The 20,162-nt window shown below is 45.9% G+C and overlaps 1 protein-coding gene across 1 annotated transcript in view; it reads left to right on the forward strand.

Annotated features, from left to right (window-relative positions):
• Positions 1 to 20,162, forward strand: part of adgrb1a (adhesion G protein-coupled receptor B1a) — a gene marked incomplete at its 5' end in the record, with an annotated part of 103,075 nt that overhangs the window by 45,966 nt on the left and 36,947 nt on the right. Inside the window, 12 exon segments of the mRNA XM_080425945.1 lie at positions 3,515 to 3,679; positions 5,582 to 5,686; positions 7,072 to 7,239; positions 8,078 to 8,242; positions 9,905 to 10,069; positions 11,074 to 11,238; positions 11,506 to 11,607; positions 12,381 to 12,487; positions 13,041 to 13,235; positions 14,257 to 14,325; positions 15,822 to 15,930; positions 17,477 to 17,620. Coding sequence (XP_080282071.1) covers positions 3,515 to 3,679; positions 5,582 to 5,686; positions 7,072 to 7,239; positions 8,078 to 8,242; positions 9,905 to 10,069; positions 11,074 to 11,238; positions 11,506 to 11,607; positions 12,381 to 12,487; positions 13,041 to 13,235; positions 14,257 to 14,325; positions 15,822 to 15,930; positions 17,477 to 17,620 — 1,659 coding nt within the window.

Below are 20,162 nucleotides of genomic sequence, written 5' to 3' on the forward strand. Positions count from 1 at the left end.
GTACTTTTTTGGGTGAACTACTCCTTTAACTAGCGTAGTAAACTATTACGTTCATATATTAATGTTATATTATCAATACAATGTTAGTGTTTGGACAATTATTTGGAGGCCCACTTGCAACATCCCCGCCGCACAGGTTGTTCAGTGGAAGTACCATATTAGCAAAGACATTCATTTTTCTTTTTTTCTTTTCTTTTTTCTCCAATTGAATATTGTGGTCGATTACTGCCTCTGCATGTGCGATCGGTTGACAGGAGCGATCATGGTCGCAGAAACGGGCAAATCCAATTTCTTCAGCCGTGAGTAAACAATCTGGCCACAGTTGACCAGTTAGCTGACAACAAGGATATTGACTGTGATCACTGGTGCCTGCTAATTTCATTTCGAACGCAAAAGGAAATCATTTGCAGATTTAGACTTCCTCCATTGGAATGTGTCTCCTCCTATCCACGGGACATGGAGGGAACTCATCATCCTGACATATGCTGAGATTGCATTGCTGTACCGAGGACCCTCATTACGAATTGTGTGTGTGTGTGTGTGTGTGTGTGTGTGTGTGTGTGTGTGTGTGTGTGTGTGTGTGTGTGTGTGTGTGTGTGTGTGTGTGTGTGTGTGTGTGTGTGTGTCTGTGTCCATATGGTCACATGTACATATTATCGTTGCTGTCGGACAAAAACCTCTTATCTCCATATTCTGAAAATAAAAACTTTTTGTGTTTTTTCGTAAATTAACGACCTACTTAAGTGGTTTTCAACCCTTTTCATATCAAGGTCCATTATTTATTCGGCATTTGAAGCACGGAACCACCATTTGATGAGATTTTGACTCTCAGACCCAATACAATACCCAATAGAATATTTTGTAATCGTTGGATACGATTTTGTCCACAATTCCATGCTGTATTGAGGTTGGTACCATAGAAGAGATAATCTTGATCAAAATAACAATTATTTAATTAAGTATTGCAGAAGTTTAACAATAATTTAACTCTTGAGAGCCTAAAATGAAACCATTTGATTTCATTTTACACTCTCAAGAGTTAAAGATCTATAAGGGTCCATTTGGTTAACAACTCTCCATCATTTAGCTGGGGACCACCTGGAACCCCCTCAAGGACCACTGGTTGAGAACCGCTGCCCTACTTGATCATACTACAGCGTCACACAAAAGAGTCAAAAGTAGCAGATCTGTAAGCTCGAAGCGCGTCTTGAAACGCGTCTCGAAACGCGGCGCGAAGCGACACATTTTGAGCTTGTAGATCTGCAACTTTTGCTATTTTTTTATTCGAATGGTGAAAAGTAACAGGGACATATGAGGTTTCCACCCCAACAGAGACGACATGTGTAAGCGTGTGCCGTCGCTATCTCTCCCTCGTTTTTGACTGCTTTGAAGCCCCCCACCCCCCCACCCCCACATGAAGGAAATTGATTCGTGGAGTAATTAAAAATGTGTGTGTGGATGTCGGCCAAGCTTCATGTTCTATTCATGCAGATTAATACATATTTGTTGTTGCCCGCGGGGCCTGAGAGGCATCTGTCTGTGTGCCATTAAACTTTCATGAGCACACACACAGGACACACACACACACACACACACACACACACACACACACACACACACACACACACACACACACACACACACACACACACACACACACACACACACACACACACACACACACACACACACACAGGACACACACAGGACACACACACACAAACAGGACACACACACACAGCGAAGAGGGGAGATAAAGCCATTCACCCCCCTCATATCGCCTCCCATCGTAATGGTAGCACATTAAAGCCCAAATGGCCGGACAGGGATTTGCACGGACGACATCGGCATCCATCACACCTCTGTTTTTAAAAGGCTTGTGCGGCGGATAAAAAAAAAAAAAACTCTGATGTTGTAGACTCACATCTCTCTTTTAATAGGGGTGGGATGGCATTAGTGGGGGGTGAACATGTTTTTGTTTACATTATTTAGCGCTTGATGTCTTTGTTTTCATTATTATTGCGGCTTAAGCACACCGAAAGGCAGATGGAGGATTGCGTCTTTAATGTGTTGCAGTGTTGGTTACACAAATACTCAATACCCCAGTAGGCCTACAGTACTTGAGTCAAAGTATAGATACTCCCGGTCAAATGTTACTCGACTGTACGAGTGAAAGTTGAAAGTTTCAAAACTACAAATTACAAAGCACTTTTTATTTTTAATGGCAATGCATTGTTGAGTTTCGTTTTCCAGCATTTAAAAAAATATATCAATAATATTGAAAATAGCCGAACTACAGTACGAGCTCACAACGTGTCGCGGCGTTGTTAGCTTGTACTGTAGATTGGCTATTTTGAATCGGCTAGCTTCTCTATATTTCAAATACAGCATAATTGGTTACCGGATATTCATAATGTACTTTTTCTTTAAAGACGGGGTGCCGTGATTTTCAGTGATCCCCCCCCCCCCCTAAAACATAATCATCAGGTATTATGGTTATACTAGGAGGAAGATTTCTTTCAAAAAAGTGTACAGAAATTGTTAAAATTATGTTTTTATGTGGACACGCCTCCAGTTCATTAAGTATACCTGGTTCTCACCTTAGCACCTCCTCCACCACCTTAGCACCACCCACCTGTCCTAGTCCCTCCTCCTCCTCATGCCCACACCTGTTGTATTATGATAATGAGGGGGAGGGTATGTTTTTACTATGTCACTAAAGCGCTGTTTCTCTATTGGCACGTTTGACCCTCAAGGTTTCAGCCTCGAGGTAGAAACTCAAAATAGTCGGAGAAGACATAAAACACCAAAAAAACACCACCAGGGGGCTTAATGAAGTTCTATCAACCTCATAGACACATGAAAAACAGAAGAAGTGCAAAACCATGGCACCACCTCTTTAACTCTTTAACTGCCAGAGTAATAGTGTAATAGTGTCACCCCACTGCCACCGAAAAGGAGTGATTTTACTGTACCTTTGAAAAATCAAGGAATATTTTCCGTGATCGCTGTCCTCATGGCGATCGCCTCATTACACGCACGGGGGTCTCGGGAGTCTGCAAAAAATCTTATCCGCTCACGGTAATCTGTTGCATAGCTGTGGCCACTGGCCAGTTGAATGTGCCTTCTTTTTTTTGCCATAAAGCCAGAGGAACGGAGATATAGCCATTTTCCCGGACATAAACAGGAAGTAAACAAGCTTTTATTTTTTCAAATGACGTCAATTCCGGGTCTGTCGTCATCTGGCAGTGAAAGCATCATTCATAGGGTAGCGAACAGCACCATCTGGTGGAAAACCACTGAAAACACAAAACTCGTCAGAACTCGTCAGTGGCAGGCTGCGCCTTGGCAGAATCTGATGAGTTCCCTTGTCAGTGGCAGGCAAAGAGTTAATGTAGTGGAGTCAAAAGTACAAATTTATCTTTGAAATGTAGTGTGAGTGAGAGTCATAAGTATCCAAAAAAACTAAAAACAATACTCAAACACTGAATGTGTGTATGTGTCTCTCTTGCAGGTGGGTGGAGTGTGTGGGGTGAGTGGGCGGAGTGCAGCAGCGAGTGTGAAGGCGGAGTCCAGACGCGCACGCGTACATGCCGCTCACCTCCGGAGGATTCGTACCTGTGCGAGGGCGTGTTGGACGAGGGACGTCCCTGCAACCCCCAGCCCTGCACGGCCACGGGTGAGCTGTCTACATACAGTGGTGGAAAAAGTACTACATTTTTTTACTTAAGTAAAAGTATCAATACTGCAAAGTAGAAATACTTTTACTCTGTTACAAGTAACAGAGTGAAAGTACAAAAGTTTTGGCATCAAAATGTATTTAAAGTACCAAACGTAAAAGTACTCCCATTTCAACTTTTCAATGGTATAAAAATCCTTTGAAATAGCAGATCTACAAGCTCACAATGTGTCACATCGCAACTTATTGTGAGCTTGTAGATCTGCTTTTTTCAAATGGCTGAAATGTATATAAGGCTGAAGTGGTTAATGTATGTTTTGTAATAATAATCAAAATCTATAAAGTAACTTGTGACTAAAGTTTTGAAATAATTGTATTGGAGTAAAAGTACAATATTTGCCTCTGAGATGTAGTGGAATAGAAGTAAAAGTATTGCAATTTGTAAATACTCAAGTAAAGTAAAAAAATACCTCAACATTTTACTTAAGTACAGTACTTGAGTACATGTGCTTAGTTACTTTCCACCACTGCCTACATACACGCAACGTTCATAGCCAGTAGCTCCACAAATGGAACCAAATGGACCATTTGGTTGCATTTGTGCACTCTCAGAGTCGTGAGCTGTGCGTGTTTGTTCGTGTGCTCAATGTTGCCTATTTTGTATGTGTTTACTCGCAACTGTTTAAAGGCATAGTACGTAACTTTGCCCTGTTGTTAGATAACAAAACAATAAATACACACCAGCAGTCATCAGCCACTGGAGTAGTGTGGCGGTGTTTACCTGCAGAAACACATTGCCCTCTCGCTGTATTTTGGTGTTTTCACCGTTTGTTTTGGGTAGCCGGAAAACATCCCCGGCATCTACCAAAACAAACAGCGTACAAAATACGTGCTTCTGCAGGTAAACACCACCACACTATACTCCAGGGGCCGATAACGGCTGGTATAGATGGAAATCATCGATTAAAACAATATTTATTGTTTTGTTATGTAAACACAGGGCAAAGTTATAGTATGCCTTTAAGTTTGTATGTGTGTGTGTGTGTGTGTGTGTGTGTGTGTGTGTGTGTGTGTGTGTGTGTGTGTGTGTGCGTGTGCGTGTGCGCGTGTGTGTGTTTGCATTATTTCTTACCTCTTTGTTTTGCTTTTTCCACGGATTGTGTGTCTTCTCTCATCCACTCGATGTCTCACTCATCTATAAGTCAATGCTTTGACTTAAGGAGTGCATGTTGGAAAGGGGACTTTTGATCGATGAAACCGTAATGAAGTCATGGCTGTTGTCAAGGCCACGCATGCCACCGCGCCTCACGCCATGTCTGCTGAAAAATGGCAAAATAACAGACATGGCTAAGAAAAGAAACCCTGCGTCTGAGGACTGCTCCTAAATTGAAAGCAACATTAATATTGACTGCAGAACCACCTGTAGAGTTTATTTCATTGATTTGTAGCTTTGTGTGTTCTGTTGTGTGCAGCAGCAGCACAAGCCGCTGTTCTGCCTGAAAAATGCCCCAAACGGCAAATTGTCCTCAAAGTAAAATGTTAATTGTATTTCTTTTTTTTCTCTCGTTGATCTTGCCAGTACAGCCATCTGAAGGTTTTCACGTTCAGATAAGCATTAGTATAGGTTTGCGTTGAAAACACAGAGATGAATACAGTGCAACACACACACACACACACACACACACACACACACACACACACACACACACACACACACACACACACACACACACACACACACACACAGATATAAAAAAAAGTTCCCAAGTTTGGCTGATGCTGTTCTGGGTGACCCATCACGTCGCGCTTGTTGCCCCGGATTCTATAAAACCCACCTCACCTCAACACGAGCTATAAGGTTCTAACCCCTCCCCCCTGCTGGCCTTGCCCCACCCCCTTTAGGCAAAGGTCGTCATCTCTCTCGCAGCCAATCGCTTCGCTCGGTGGATGGCCGCAAGCGCGATGACATAGACAAGACGCGTGGCGGACAGCAGACCTCACAGACAGGTAAGACAACGGGACGCAGCGGGATCCCATCATGCATCAGTCACTTTAACGGCAGCTTGGGTGCCCACCACACACACATGCACACACACACACACACACACACACACCCACACACACACACACACACACACACACACACACACACACACACACACACACACACACACACACACACACACACACACACACACACACACACACACACACACACACACACACACACACACACACACACACACACACACACACCACACACACACGTAGTATCTCCACTTTTGACCATACTCTCATGCGTGATTTATACTTGGTTGCGTCCTGTGCACCGCAAAATAGCTGAACAATAAACTCACGCAAAGTGTCGTGAACTTGCTAGAATCTGCTACTTTCCGGTGCACAACACCGCCGCACTTAACCTCTTAAACCCCATATGGTTGAGCGGAGATCCCTCAGGGATCTATGCTAGTGTATTTTCAGTTTTCTGTTATTGTGGGGAAAGCTTTCCCTGAAAATAGCCGATCGACGTGTCGCAGCGCGACGCGTTGTAAGCTATTTTCCTGTAAACGCTTTCCCCACAATACGGGGTGTGCTGGGGTTTAACTGGTTAAAGTATAGATCAGGCTTTCCCAGTATAGACCTGTGTGACACATCCATCAAAATCTCCCAAAAAACGGTGCGGTGCCACAGCCGCCGATGGACTAATTCCAACATGGACCCTGACTTAAACATGGTGACATTTTGTGACGTCATAACAAGAGATTGTTGCCCTGTCTGTTTACACTATGATGATGTCAAAACGGAGTCCTCCCCTCCTCTTTGTGAATGCCTCTGGGTAAATAAATACTTAGCGGATCGGTTCCTCACGCCCTGTTCAGTGCCCCTCTTCCCGCAACACCCCCGCCCACCCCCCCACCCCCCCAGTGGACAGCCATGACTGCCCAAAACCTTCCCCCTATTGGTCGGCTCAACCGAGCGGGTTCTATCCTCAAATGCTGGGCAATCATGGCCGTCGGAGAGAGAGAGAGAGACACGATTGACATATCCTCACGACGATGTCAGCGGCATTCGCTTCCACCAGGAAGTCAATGCATGAGGATATGGAATCACAGCGCTCACCCCCCTCCCACCACACACACAACCCCCCCAACCCTCCCCCCACCCCACCACCCCCACCCCTTCTAAAATCGGAGAAAGAATGGCAGCACAGAATCTCCCCCCCTCTTTTCGTCCATGCCACTTACCCTTTCCGTTGTTTTGGCCCAAAGGAGGCTGCGTCCTGCATGCTAATTAGTTTCGGCCCTCTCCTCTTCCTCCTCCTTCCTCCCTCCCTCCTTCCTCCCTCTCCTCCTCCCCTTCCCACCCATCCTTCCACCCATCCTCCTCCCCAGTAGACTCAGCCTCGGGCGAGGAGTGGTCGGCGTGGAGCGTGTGCTCGGCCACCTGTGGGGAGGGCTGGCAGAGTCGCACACGTTTCTGTGTCTCCTCGTCCTACAGCACCCAGTGCAGTGGCCCGCTACGCGAGCAGAGGCCCTGCAACAACTCTGCTGTTTGTCCAGGTAAGCCCGTCCAGCCGAGCTCAACCCCCCCCCCCCTTCCCCCCCGCCCCCCCACCCCCCCCCGGGCCCCATTCTGCCGTGTCCCGACCTACCTGCTCTTGTCCAGCCCTCTCTTGGCCCATTGCCTCACCCATACAAAGACCCCCTGGCTGCTCCCCTCAGGGTCTTTGCACTTCCACCTTTCTGCCTGGTTCTCTGAGCTGATCTGCAGTCCCACGCCCTGAAGCCAGATTTACGCTTAGTTGCGCACCGGTGTGTCGCGCAATGAAAATAGCAAATCCACAAGCTTGTGAACTTGTAGATCTGCTATTTTTGTGTGCGTGACACGGTGTGCATCGAGGTATATCAAGCCCTTTAAGCCCCCAGCTTACAGAGAGGGCTTTGACTATAGATCAGGAGGAGCCCTGAATATAATGACCAGACTTCACAATGTGCTCAGGCTCCTTCTGCATTCAGGCCGGCAGGCAGGCAGGTAAGCAGGTAGGGAGGTAGGGAGACGACTCGCACCTCACAGACAGAAAACAGTACCGCAGGACTGGATTGACACCGATGATCCCTGTAAAACCTGCTGAGCCCATCGACGCAGTAAACGATCGCTGAGAACATGATCCTCTGTCTCATAGGTTTGTATCGTGATTATCTGGTCATGTATGCTAGTGCTGTGGAGTTTTCGCTCTGCGTGTGTGTGTGTGTGTGTGTGTGTGTGTGTGTGTGTGTGTGTGTGTGTGTGTGTGTGTGTGTGTGTGTGTGTGTGTGTGCGTGTGCGTGATGTGTGAGTTGTAAGGGGGCGTCTGCGTCTTTCCCTCTATAAATCATACCCTAGCCGCTCTGATTGCAGTGCACGGCGCTTGGGACGAATGGTCACCCTGGAGCTTGTGCTCGTCGACCTGTGGCCGGGGTTACAGGGACCGCACGCGCAGCTGCAAGCCCCCTCAGTTCGGGGGGGACCCCTGCGTGGGGCCCGAGAAGCAGACCAAGTTCTGTAACATCGCCGTCTGCCCAGGTAAGGAAAACACTCCTTGCTTAGAAGCAATGCTATCTCCTTGCTGAACAGGACAGGGGAGCAACCCCCCCACAAAGGAAAAACCTGAATAAACGAGAGGCGAAACCTAACAAATGGCAAATGCTGCCATACATACAGTTGTACTGCATGATACAATTGAGCAATTAACATTGTATTATGATCTGTGGCGTGTATAGAAATGCTGAGCAGGCCCAGTTGACCTTGATTTTGGATCGATGCGCGAAGAGGAAAAAATGATCTAAGTGATGGAGGAGGGTTCATTATTGGGGCACAGATGGCAGGAGCTTCAGTTATAAAGAGATCAGGGACAGAGATCAGTGAATAGGTTTGGAAATTGTGGTTGAAAAGCACACATCCAATGACTGTGGTGCAGCGCGCTGTGTATAGGGAAGAAAACTGAAGATCAACTCTTTCTCAGGTGACTGAGAATGCCAATGCAAGACGTGATCAGACTCCCAGAAAGAAACAGTCCATCAACAATTACTTCGAGAGGGATGTTATAGTCGGGTTGCAGTGCATAAACTCCTCCTGTGATATAATCATGTTTTAGTGTTCATTAATGTACATACACTCTACCCGGCCAAATAAACAACTAAAGTAAACTTGAGTCAATACTTGACCCTGGCAGTGAGGGGCTCTGTTATGCTGTGGGCGGCATTTTCCTTTTTACAAAGAAGAACTTTGTATTATATTGCAGTGACCCTTCCCTCAAGGGGACAAGTGTACCCAAACCATGGCTGGAAAATGCCCGCATACAGCATAAGAGCCACCGGACTGTAGTGGTCAATCATCCAGGCCTGTACTGCTCTCTTGGTGTCTTTTGTTACTGAAGCTCTTGCCATCCGTGTCACGACAATGACAGTAACTCAGATCTTCATGGAAATTTCTATTTGCCTGAGGAAGACAAGTTTGGTTGAAGCCTTTATTTCTCCCTGCTGTTATTCTTTTGGTCTATGACAGCAATCACATTCCCCCCTCCAGGATGAATACAGTCTTAAGAAAAATAATAAAGTTCTAAGGCACTCCTCTGGCAAAAAAAAAACTGTTGAAAAGCATTTAAATCAAAGGTGGGTTACAACCCACGCATATATACAGTAGTGGCACAAAAAGCCTTCTTCGGGGTGTGTAACCCAACTCTTGTTTTAATATGTCTCACCCCCAAAAGTCATATTGTGACTTATTGACCAAACGTCAACATGTGACTTGAAGGTAAATAAGACTTTTGGGGACTTACGCACTCCAGGAATGCGGAAGGCCAGTTCTCAGCGTTTTTGACGGTCCGACAACAAAACGCTGTCTCAAGCGGACTTGCACCACGGGAGGCACCGCCGAGCGAGCTTAGACAAGCGAGTCGCCGTGCCGAACGTTGCGAAGTCCGCTTGAGCGGACTCATATCCCGAGACAGAATCGTAAATCGTATATTCCCAAAAAGTCAATATGTGACTTTTAGACAGTCTTGTTTCACCATGAAACTTTTTTGCCAGGAGACTGCCTTTGATCTTTTTTTTCTCCTTCTTTTGTTGAGAACACCTTCATCACACCATTATTTGGACTTCCGAGCCCTCCCGTCTATAGTTTCCTGATTAATAAAGACTTATCTTGTGCTGTGTTGATCTCGTCTTCCGTGGCCTGCTCTCACAGTGGACGGCGTGTGGAACCTGTGGTCCAGCTGGAGCTCGTGCTCGGCGTCCTGCTCCAACGGCACCATGAAGAGAACGCGGGAGTGCAACGGGCCCTCCTACGGCGGGGAGGAGTGCGGGGGGCCCTGGGAGGAGACGATGGACTGCTTCCTCGGAGACTGTCCTGGTACGCTTGACAGGAGGAGTGACCGCAATAGAGGAGAGAGAGAGAGAGAGGAGTGCTTTGTCATGTTAACGTATAAATGCCTTTTATACTGATTCTGAGTGTCATCTTTTACTCTTGAGAATGTAAAAATGTACACAATGTTGAATTAACACATGTTAATGTGTTAAAATGTGCTGTGTTAATTGAACTGAGAGAGTTTTACAAATGGAACCAAATGGACCTGTAAGGGTCCATAGAACTAAGGGTCCATTTAGTTCTATTACGATCGCTCGTTCACACCAAGCACTATAACTATAACTGTAAAGATCGCTTTAAAAATCATTTTAATTCAAGTGTAGTATGGCAGAGTTCAGCGCACAACTATAACAAGGCAGCAGTGAACGATCTAGATGTAGTTATAGTTATAGTGCTGGTGAGAATGGCCCTTATGACTTACAGGGGTATTCGACGTTTTTCAGGCCAAGGACCCCTTAGCTGAGAAAGAGATGGAGCAGGGACCCCCACCACATACACGTTTTCATAGATTTCATAGATAGCTTTATAGAATTGTTTGACACACATTAACTTTAATATTAATGTGTTGGATTCATGCTAATGTGTATTTTCAGACCTTTTAAACACTCAATATTTAGTCAACTTGACCATAGGCTCTGTACTTGGTCAGCTCTTTTTCCCCCTACACCAACTCTCCGAAAATAGCCGATCTACAAGCTCACAACGCCTCGCAGCACGAGGCGTTGTGAGCTTGTAGATCAGCTATTTTCGGCCAATGTCCTCCATCACACAAAGATTTGGCGGACCCCCTATGGTAACTCTGAGGACCCCCTAGGGGTCCCGGCCCCTCTGTTATACCCTGTATACCCCTGTCTTACAGAATGTGTGTGTGTGTGTGTGTGTGTGTGTGTGTGTGTGTGTGTGTGTGTGTGTGTGTGTGTGTGTGTGTGTGTGTGTGTGTGTGTGTGTGTGTGTGTGTGTGTGTGTGTGTGTGTTTGTGTGTGTGTCAGTGGATGGCAAGTGGCAGCCTTGGACGCCGTGGGTGGGCTGTACAAAGACGTGTGGCGGGGGCACGCAGCAGAGACAGAGGGTTTGCTTTGGGCCGTTCTTTGGGGGTCAGGTCTGTCCCGGGGATCGAGAGGAGGTCCGAAGCTGCAACGAAAAGAGATGTCCAGGTCAGTGAATGGGAATTACACATTCATTCTTAAATGTAGCAACAAACGTGCGGCACTCTGTGCCACGCTATGAGCTTTTATATCTGCTATTTTTGAATAGCCAAACAAATCTAAAATGACACCGATGCCTTCCCGGTCTTAATGGGTAAATTCAAATAAAACTGGATGCATAAATGAAGAACAAACAGTGTCTGTAGCTAGAGGTCCTCTTCACTATATATTCTCAAGTTTAAAAACAACTTGTATGACCTTATTATTATGCTGCAGAACCGCATGAGATTTGTGGGGAGGACAACTTCTCCAACGTGGTGTGGAAGATGACTCCTGCTGGTGACACCGCGGCGGTGCGCTGCCCCCCCAACGCTATGGGTGAGCTCATACCCCCCAGTTCTGTCTGCTGCCTGTGATCCATGCTTTGCCCCCAGGAATCATTCAAAACACACTGAGCCCCCCCATGGCTTCTTACTGTGGGAGACGTCAGGCTACAATGAATCCACAAACATCAGTGATGCTGAACCTGCAGGCTACATATTGTCGTGGTCGGGCAGAAACCTCATATCTCTATATTTCAACTTGATGTTTTTTTTGTTAGTTTTTTCGTAAATCAATGCCACCATATACTTCATTGTACAAGAGTGTCACTCAAAAGTAGTGGAAATAGCTGATTGACAAGCTCACAACATGTCACATTGCGACACGTTATGAGCTTGTGGATCAGCAATTTTTGTCAATAAATAGGGCTAAATAGTACTTTTGCTATCAAATATGTGGTTAATGTATATGCATTAGCAATATCTTGTGAGTAATAATAACTAAACATGGATCCATTGCATTTACATTTCCTGAAATGTAACAGTTTTGGAAATACATACGAGGTTATCGCCTGACAGCAACGATAAAATGTATAGACTGTACTTAAATCTAAACAGACATCTGCATATGAATGCAGAATCTATGTGTGTTGTGTTGTGTAGTGTTCTGGTCTTCTGCAATTCTACTATTTAGATTCCTGTTTTTTTTTTCTTTTCAGATTTTAGTTTGTGTTTTTATCCACGCTGTTGAGGAAGGTCAAAGTGAATGTCTGTCTTGGATGTTGCAGGTGTATACAGTATGTTGCATCATGTAACCTTTCTGCATTACAGGCCTCATTTTGCGCCGTTGCACCCTGGATGACGAGGGCATCGCCTACTGGGAGAACCCCACCTATATGAAATGCATCTCCAATGATTACCGTAGCATCCAAACTCTGGTGAGCATGGAGATGTTAGGTGTCGCCTCACCTTGCAGTGTCATTATCAGGTTAATCAAATCTATCAAATGTATCTGATTTATTGATGCTTTTTCTTTGCCATCCCCTGGCCCAATCTGCTGTTGGACAGCAGAGTAGAAGCCTAAAACTGCGTAATTTATGTCTGGTTAATCTAATCCATATGTTCCCAAACTTTTCTGGATCAGAGCCCACTTGAAAATATAGTAAACATAGTTTACTTTAAATCGGCACTATGTAAGTCTTTTTTCCCTGCTCTTCTATTGAGACATTTAGATCGTGTCAAAGGTCATGTCTCACCTAGACACAGGATCTGAATTTATCCCCTGAGCAGGCAGGCTCTATTAAAAGCTCAATTAAAAATGTCACACTTGCACAGGAAACCGGGTTCAAATCTGAGGTAGAAGGGGAACGTCACTATTTTTAAGGTTTTAAAGAAAATCATCACCAAAACCTGACTTGCAGCCAAACTGATCATACTGTAATGTACTGTATGTGTCTAATTGGAATAACAGAACCTGTTTTTTCTGCCCAGACACGGGAGCACCTGTCGAAGGCGCAGCGTGGCCTTGTGGGAGACGGAGTTTCCGAGGTGATGACCAAACTGAGGGAGACGTCCAGCGACGGGACCAGCTACAGCGGAGACCTCCTGGCCATAGTGGACGTACTGAAGAACATGACGGAGATCTTTAGGAGGGCCTACTACAGCCCCAGCAGCACAGACATGAGGGTGAGTGGGATGAATGTGGCTTGCAGAGGGCCAGCTATACATGTACTGTATACAAGCTAGCCTGTTGGAGTAGCTTTACAGTGAAAAGTAATTATTTATTAAGGTCTGTCTGATATAGGGTTGAATATCGTTGCCATGTCGGGGCAGAAACCTTGTATCTGCATATTTCAACTACTTGATCTACAAGCTCACATGATGTGACGCCCAATGCGAGCTTGTAGTTTAAGTGTGTCTCTGAGGGTTTTATAAATATTGAACCAATTAAAAGTATGAACAGCTTGTGACTAAATATTAGGTTCTTTTTTACCTTTCCTAGAAAGTAACAGTTTTGGACAGCGACAATATTATGGGGATTACTGTACCGTGAATCTGCCATCCAGAACTTATTTTAATGATTAAAATGTTATTCTAACCAATCTGTATGGTAGACAGAGTATGTTAACACAATACAACTATAGCACATCTGCAGTGGCTGGAGGTTACTCTTATTCCATTGAGATATTTTGACCCTGGTGTCAATTAGGAAACCATCTGGTTGACAAGTAGTACTGCCTGAAGCTCATGAGGGCAATATTTCCCATGGCAAAGCGGGGGATTTCCACTTGGAAGAGCGACAGAAGTTCCCAGAGACCCCAGTTCGAATCCTGCGTAGGACATAAAACTTACGTACTGCAGCTTTATTAACAAAAACTATTTTGAATTATATTCATAAGAAACACAGCTGTAGCCTAAAGGCATGAAGTATTTATTTTAACGAGCAGTGTGTCGGAAATGAAGCAATTGTTGCTTGTTGACTCTAGGATGGCATCAATTCCTACTTCATTATTTTCTCATCAAGTGTGTGTGTGTGTGTGTGTGTGTTTGTGTGTGTGTGTGTGTGTGTGTGTGTGCGTGCGTGCGTGCGTGCGTGCGTGCGTGCGTGCGTGCGTGCGTGCGTGCGTGCGTGCGTGCGTGCGTGCGTGCGTGCGTGCGTGCGTGCGTGCGTGCGTGCGTGCGTGCGTGTGTGTGTGTTTCCTTACAGAATTTTGTCCAATCTGTCAGTAACCTGCTGATGGAGGAAAACAGGGAGAGATGGGAGGAAGCACAGCTGGTTAGTGTCACACCGTCCCGTTAAAATAGCCGATCTACAAGCTCACACAACGTGTTGCAATGTGACGTGTTGTGAGCTTGTAGATCAGCTATTCTTGCTCATTTGAAATAGGGCTTAAATTGTTCATTCATAATGTATGTTGGTACGTTTGGGTCCCGGACAGTGAGACACAACATTTCTCTTTTGGATCTGGAGAAGAGAAGGTTTGGGAACCCCTGCTTTAGTCATTATTTACTACAAGCTCCTCCAGTTTAAGTTGAACACACTCAACAAGCAACACTCCCCAAAATGCATATTATGACTTCTTGGGACGGACAACCTGAAGACATCAGAGGCGGCAGTGGCTCAGGGGTATAGTGACAGGTAGTTCCCAGTTCGATCCTGGGCTCCCCCAGAGTTAGTGTCGAAGCTGAACCCCTAATTACTCCCGATGAGCAGGTTGGTGCCTTGCATGGTTTCCTCTGCCATCGGTGTGTGAATGTGTGTGTGAATGGGTGAATGTAGTGCACAATAAAGTAAAGTAGCAAGTAAAGCGATTTGGATAAAAGCCCTATATAAATGCACTATTTATCATCCAAGTCTTTTCTCACAAGAGTGCGTCACCATTGCTGACAATAGAGTATATACCGTAGACCATTGGTCAGGGAGTTCCAGGGGGTCCGCAGCTAAATGATGGACAGTGAAGCAAATAGACCCATACGGGTCTGTAACTTTAAATTAACATTGATTTTACAATATAAATTGGGGTCCCAGAGATATAAATACCATTAAATGGGGGTAATGCATGTCAAACTGGGGGTCCTTGAAATTAAAATGGTTGAAAATCACTGCTAGAGCCGTAAAAATCTTCTCTTATGGGGGTCCCTGGTTTTCTTTTCAAATGGGGGTCCGCTAATAAGGGTCAATTTGGGGGTTCTTGCCATGAAAAAGTTTGAGAACCACTGCCGTAGACATGCAGGCATCAGAGCAACGTCAGTGAAACATTGCCGGTGGTACAACATGGTAAACAGTTATTTCCAATGAAAGCGATATTGGAAGAAATGTGCAAAAATCAAACGATAATGTCTGCCATTTGACGACTTGGTTGGGATGGAAGACAAAACCCCACAGCAGTGTGACATGGCAGCGGAAATGGGGACGTCGAAGCGTGGGACAGTTCGCTAATATTTGCCAGAAATGACAAAAGAACTTGTGTGCGTGTGACTGTGTGTGTTCACTGATGTATGTATGTATGTGTGTGTTTGGTCTGGCCAAAGTGAATAATTAATCATTTTCTACCTCTCCTTCTCTCTCTCTCTCTCTCTGTTTGTTTGTCTTTGTCTTCGTCTATTTCTGTCTCTGTCTGTTCATCCCCGTCTGTGTCTCTATCCCTCTCTTGTCATCTCTCCGTCTGTCTGTCCGTCTGTCTGTCTCCCTCCCTCCCGCCCGCTCTCTCTTTGCCTGTGAACCCTCTCTCTCTCTGTACTCTCTCTCTCCTCTGTATCTCTGTCACTCAGCTGGGGCCGAACATCAAGGAGCTGTTCCGTCTGCTGGAAGACTTTGTAGATGTCATCGGCCTGAGGATGAAGGACTTCCAGGACATGTACGAGGTCACAGAGAACTTAGGTCAGCCATTACCCCCAGGCAGCGGGGATAGCAACACTGATAGTGACTATTATTCTACCCCCGTGTTCAAACAAACGGCAACATATAGTATTGCTGTTGTTGTTGTAGTTTTTTTTCCAGTGCAATACTGCAACTAGCTATTTTCTTCAAAACGGCTCAGAGACACAACGAAACATCGACACTGGCAGGAGATAAATGCTGGATTATTGGAGAAGTGCCCGGCGGCGCCGCATGGGACTTCCGACTTTCAGAGAAAACCGATCCTGTATCCGTGCTATATTTATCTCCCAATGTCTATCTTGAGACAGCAAAGATAGGCCAAATATGACCGCACGCACGTGTGTGTGTGTGTGTGTGTGTGTGGTGCGCGCGTGTGTGTGTGCGCGCGCGCGCGCGTGTGTGTGTGTGTGGTGCGCGCGTGTATGTGTATGTGTATGTGTATGTGTATGTGTATGTGTATGTGTATGTGTATGTGTATGTGTATGTGTATGTGTATGTGTATGTGTATGTGTGTATGTGTGTATGTGTGTGTGTATGTGCGTGCGTGCGTGCGTGCGTGCGTGCGTGCGTGCGTGCGTGCGTGCGTGCGTGCGTGCGTGCGTGCGTGCGTGCGTGCGTGCGTGCGTGCGTGCGTGCGTGCGTGCGCGCGTGAGGTAATGTTTGGCCTAACTTTGCTGTTTCTAGATATTGGGAGATAAATATAGCACAGTACAGGATCGGTTTTCTCAGAAAGCTGGAAGTGTGTGTGTGTGTGTGTTTATAAGTCTCGTGGGAGCTTAAATCCACATTCCGAGTCCCGTCGGCTGCAGTCTATTTCCCAGCATCAAACTAGTCACTGCTGCCCTCCGTGACCCACACGGCGGGAGAGACCGCAGCAGCACCAGAGCCATTGAATCGGGGGCCGGTTAGCATCCAGGGAGTTTGTGTGGGAACCGGGGCCAGATGAGAGGTCCTGTTTATAGCGGCGCCACCTCGCTGTTTTGCAGCCAAGCAGTCGCCCACGCCACCGACATTTGTCCCGTGGCTACTGACCCGACCCCCCTGAGTCCCACGCACACCTCGCTCACTGTAAACAAAGCCGCCAGCCATACCATGTTCTCATCTCCATCTCCCTCCTAGCGTAGGTAATTGCAGCTAAACGAGAAGAGGTGAGGTGTGTTTCAAAAGGGTCACAGTAAAATCCTGAGGGTTAATGTAACTTTGAGAGGGTACAAATGTGTTTTGGCCATGAGAAAAAAATACAACAACAACAAAAGAATGTTCAGTAATACCACTTCTATGCTAATGACCAATATGTATGAAGTTTAACTACTGTACTAGTCCCTCTTGTCTTTTTTTGGGCACATCCTACAAACCAACAACAATTACATTTATTTAACGTGGATTTTAAACAGATTTTGATTTTGATGCCCCCTGGAACGCCGCAATGACCCCCCACTTGTCTCTCCGGAACCCCACTTTGAGAAGCACTATTATCTGACCTGCTGATGGGGTATGTCTGTCTGTCTGTGTGTCTTTCTGTCCTGTCTCTCTGTCTGGGTTATAGTTCTGAGCATCCACAAGCGGCCGGTGGCAGGTAACGCTGACATCAACTTCCCCATGAAGGGCTGGAGGGGGATGGTGGACTGGGCCCGCAGCTCCGAGGACAGGGTCACAGTGTCCAAGAACGTCCTCTCTACTGGCACGCCAGGTAAGAAAATACAACAACAAGGGACCCTAGTAGACACTGTTTGAAGGGTTGGGATCTGGAACCGGAGGAACCGGACGAACCCGGATCCAATATTTCGGAAACCGGAATTGGTTCCGTCACATTTTGGAACCGTTTTCCGGAAACCAGGTTTTATCACACTGTCAGAGCTGGTTATGTGGACTTCACATCACAGATAAATATTGTGTACTTTCAACTTTATTTGCCAATACCGATATTGACCGATAACTGCAAATATCGGCCGATACCGATATGTGGCCCATATATCCGTGCATCCTTATGTAGTATACTGTACACACATACGGAAAACACATGAAAATATACTGTACACACATGCGGAAAATTGTTTGCAAATGTTGTAAAGAAAGATAATAAGAACTTTCAAAGTGGTGTTCCTATTTTGGGCATATTTTTGTGTGTCTTTTAAGCCTTTATTGATAGAACAGTAGTCTGACAGGAAATGGGGAGTGACATGCAGCAAAGGCCGTCGGGATCGGGACTCGATATCGCGGCGCACTGCCAGGCTACTTTGGAGCCTAGGTGCCTTGACCGCTATGCCAGGGGTCCAGGCCTTTGGGCATGTCATTTTAGGCAAAAATAAAGGTTCAAAAATGAACTACAAGCTGACACCACGTCGCATCGCAACACATTATGTGGTTAAAGATCAGTTATTTTCGTGGCTTGACACCATTACTGCATAACATTGGGCTTCAATGGTTAAACCCCTAAAAAACTTGAGAACTATCCAGTAACTACTCCAAGAGCAGTTTAGTAAATATGTAAACAGCTAGGATTGCGAACTGCCAACTAATTTCCAACTGCACACAGTGCTTAGTGCATAGTGAACAACTCACTAACTCTCTAAACATCTCAGAACTAATTACTGACTGTCAGCAGTTTCTATTTATCAACTGCAAACGCCTTGAAAACACTAAGTAAACAGCTCCAGTTAATTGTAATGAGTCAGACCCTCATTATATTTGCTCAACATAGAGTGCGAGGCTGACTCTAGCTGGAGTTGAGTGGGAACTCTCCGAGTGCCACAGAACTGAAGCTGAAGGGTTTCATTGTTCAGAGCCAAAAAGGATTGTTTGGCACCAGGGGGGGGGTGGCGGGATCTGGGTCGTTAGCGACCTTTTCACCGTTCGCATGCTAACGAGGCCGTCACTCCTAATCAGGAGTCAACAGGAGCCAATCAGGAGCAATTAGAGGTAATTTCCTCCCCAGCTGGGAGATGTGTCTCCGTGGCTGCGGCAGCCGACATCAGCAGCCAGTCATGCCTCCGCACCTGACATGTGCAGCGTGGATGAGCTTCGCAGGTTGCCAAAGTGTCTCTCTCCGACGGCCTGTTTGCTCTGATTGATAATGTACGGTTTGCCGCTGGCACCCTCTGCGAGACCTTTTGGAGCGGTGAGGTAGAAGCTCATGCATGATGAGCAAACGTACCGAGGTGGCGGCGGCGGCGGCGGCTCTCTCTCTCGCCTGCCTGCCCACGGGCGAGTTGAGGAGGAAAAATTCTGACAAGCAGACAAACGAACAAACAAACACAGCATTAAACCAGATAGACAAACTCTGGGGGTGAATATGATGTGAAGTAATGCGCACAATTACAAAAATGCACCGTAGCAACAGACAAACACTGGGAGACATCGAGTGTCAGACACGCTTATGTGGGGAAAAAAGAGCACATACATGAACACACGTGTAAAAAAAAAGATATGTGAACCTGATTCACTGTGTAGGCAGTAAAGTAAAAAAAAAAAAATCTAAGTGAAAATGAAATTGAACAATCCCTTCAGTGTCTCTCTCTCTAGCTTTGCTATTCACGATCTGGCTGAGCATGTCGTTGCTGTCAGGTGGAAATCTTGTATCCATATATTTCATTTCATTCTTTTAACGTTTGTTTCTGTAAATGAATGCCGTACTTCGTCGTCCAACGTGCAAAAGTAACAAAAAGATTGACGATCTAGAAGCTCACAACGCGTCGTATCGCAACTTGCTTGTAGGTCAGCGGGTTTTATTAATGAAAAGTATTGACAGGAACTTGTGACTATATGAAATAATAACTGCATCGGATTCATCGGAATACAGGATCTTTTTTTTCCATTAACTAAAAAGTAATGGTTTTTTCGACATACAAGGTTTCCACCCAACAGCAACGATATTGTGGGAGGGGTGGGAATAGTTGACGAGCAGGACATACTTTCCTCCAAATCATGCGTGTCTCGGTCCGTTCCCCACCGATGCCCATGGGAGCTCAGCTGCAACCTGGAGGCAATATCGCCTGCGTGGCGCTGAGAGCTCCCAGGCTGCCACAGAGCATGGCAGAGCACGGGCGATCTGGATGGCTTCAGATGGCGTGGCAGATGGGGTCCGGGCTGTGAGCCTCTGACACTGACTGCAGCAGGGTGAAAACAGTGGTGGAAGAAGTATATTGGCATCAAAATATACTTAAAGTACCAAAAGTAAAAGCACTCATTTTGCAGAATGTCCCGTTTCACAAGTTATCATTATGTCTAACATT

This window comes from Gymnoscopelus braueri (assembly GCF_963280865.1).
Source record: "Gymnoscopelus braueri genome assembly, chromosome: 4".
In the NCBI taxonomy this organism is placed as follows: domain Eukaryota; kingdom Metazoa; phylum Chordata; class Actinopteri; order Myctophiformes; family Myctophidae; genus Gymnoscopelus; species Gymnoscopelus braueri.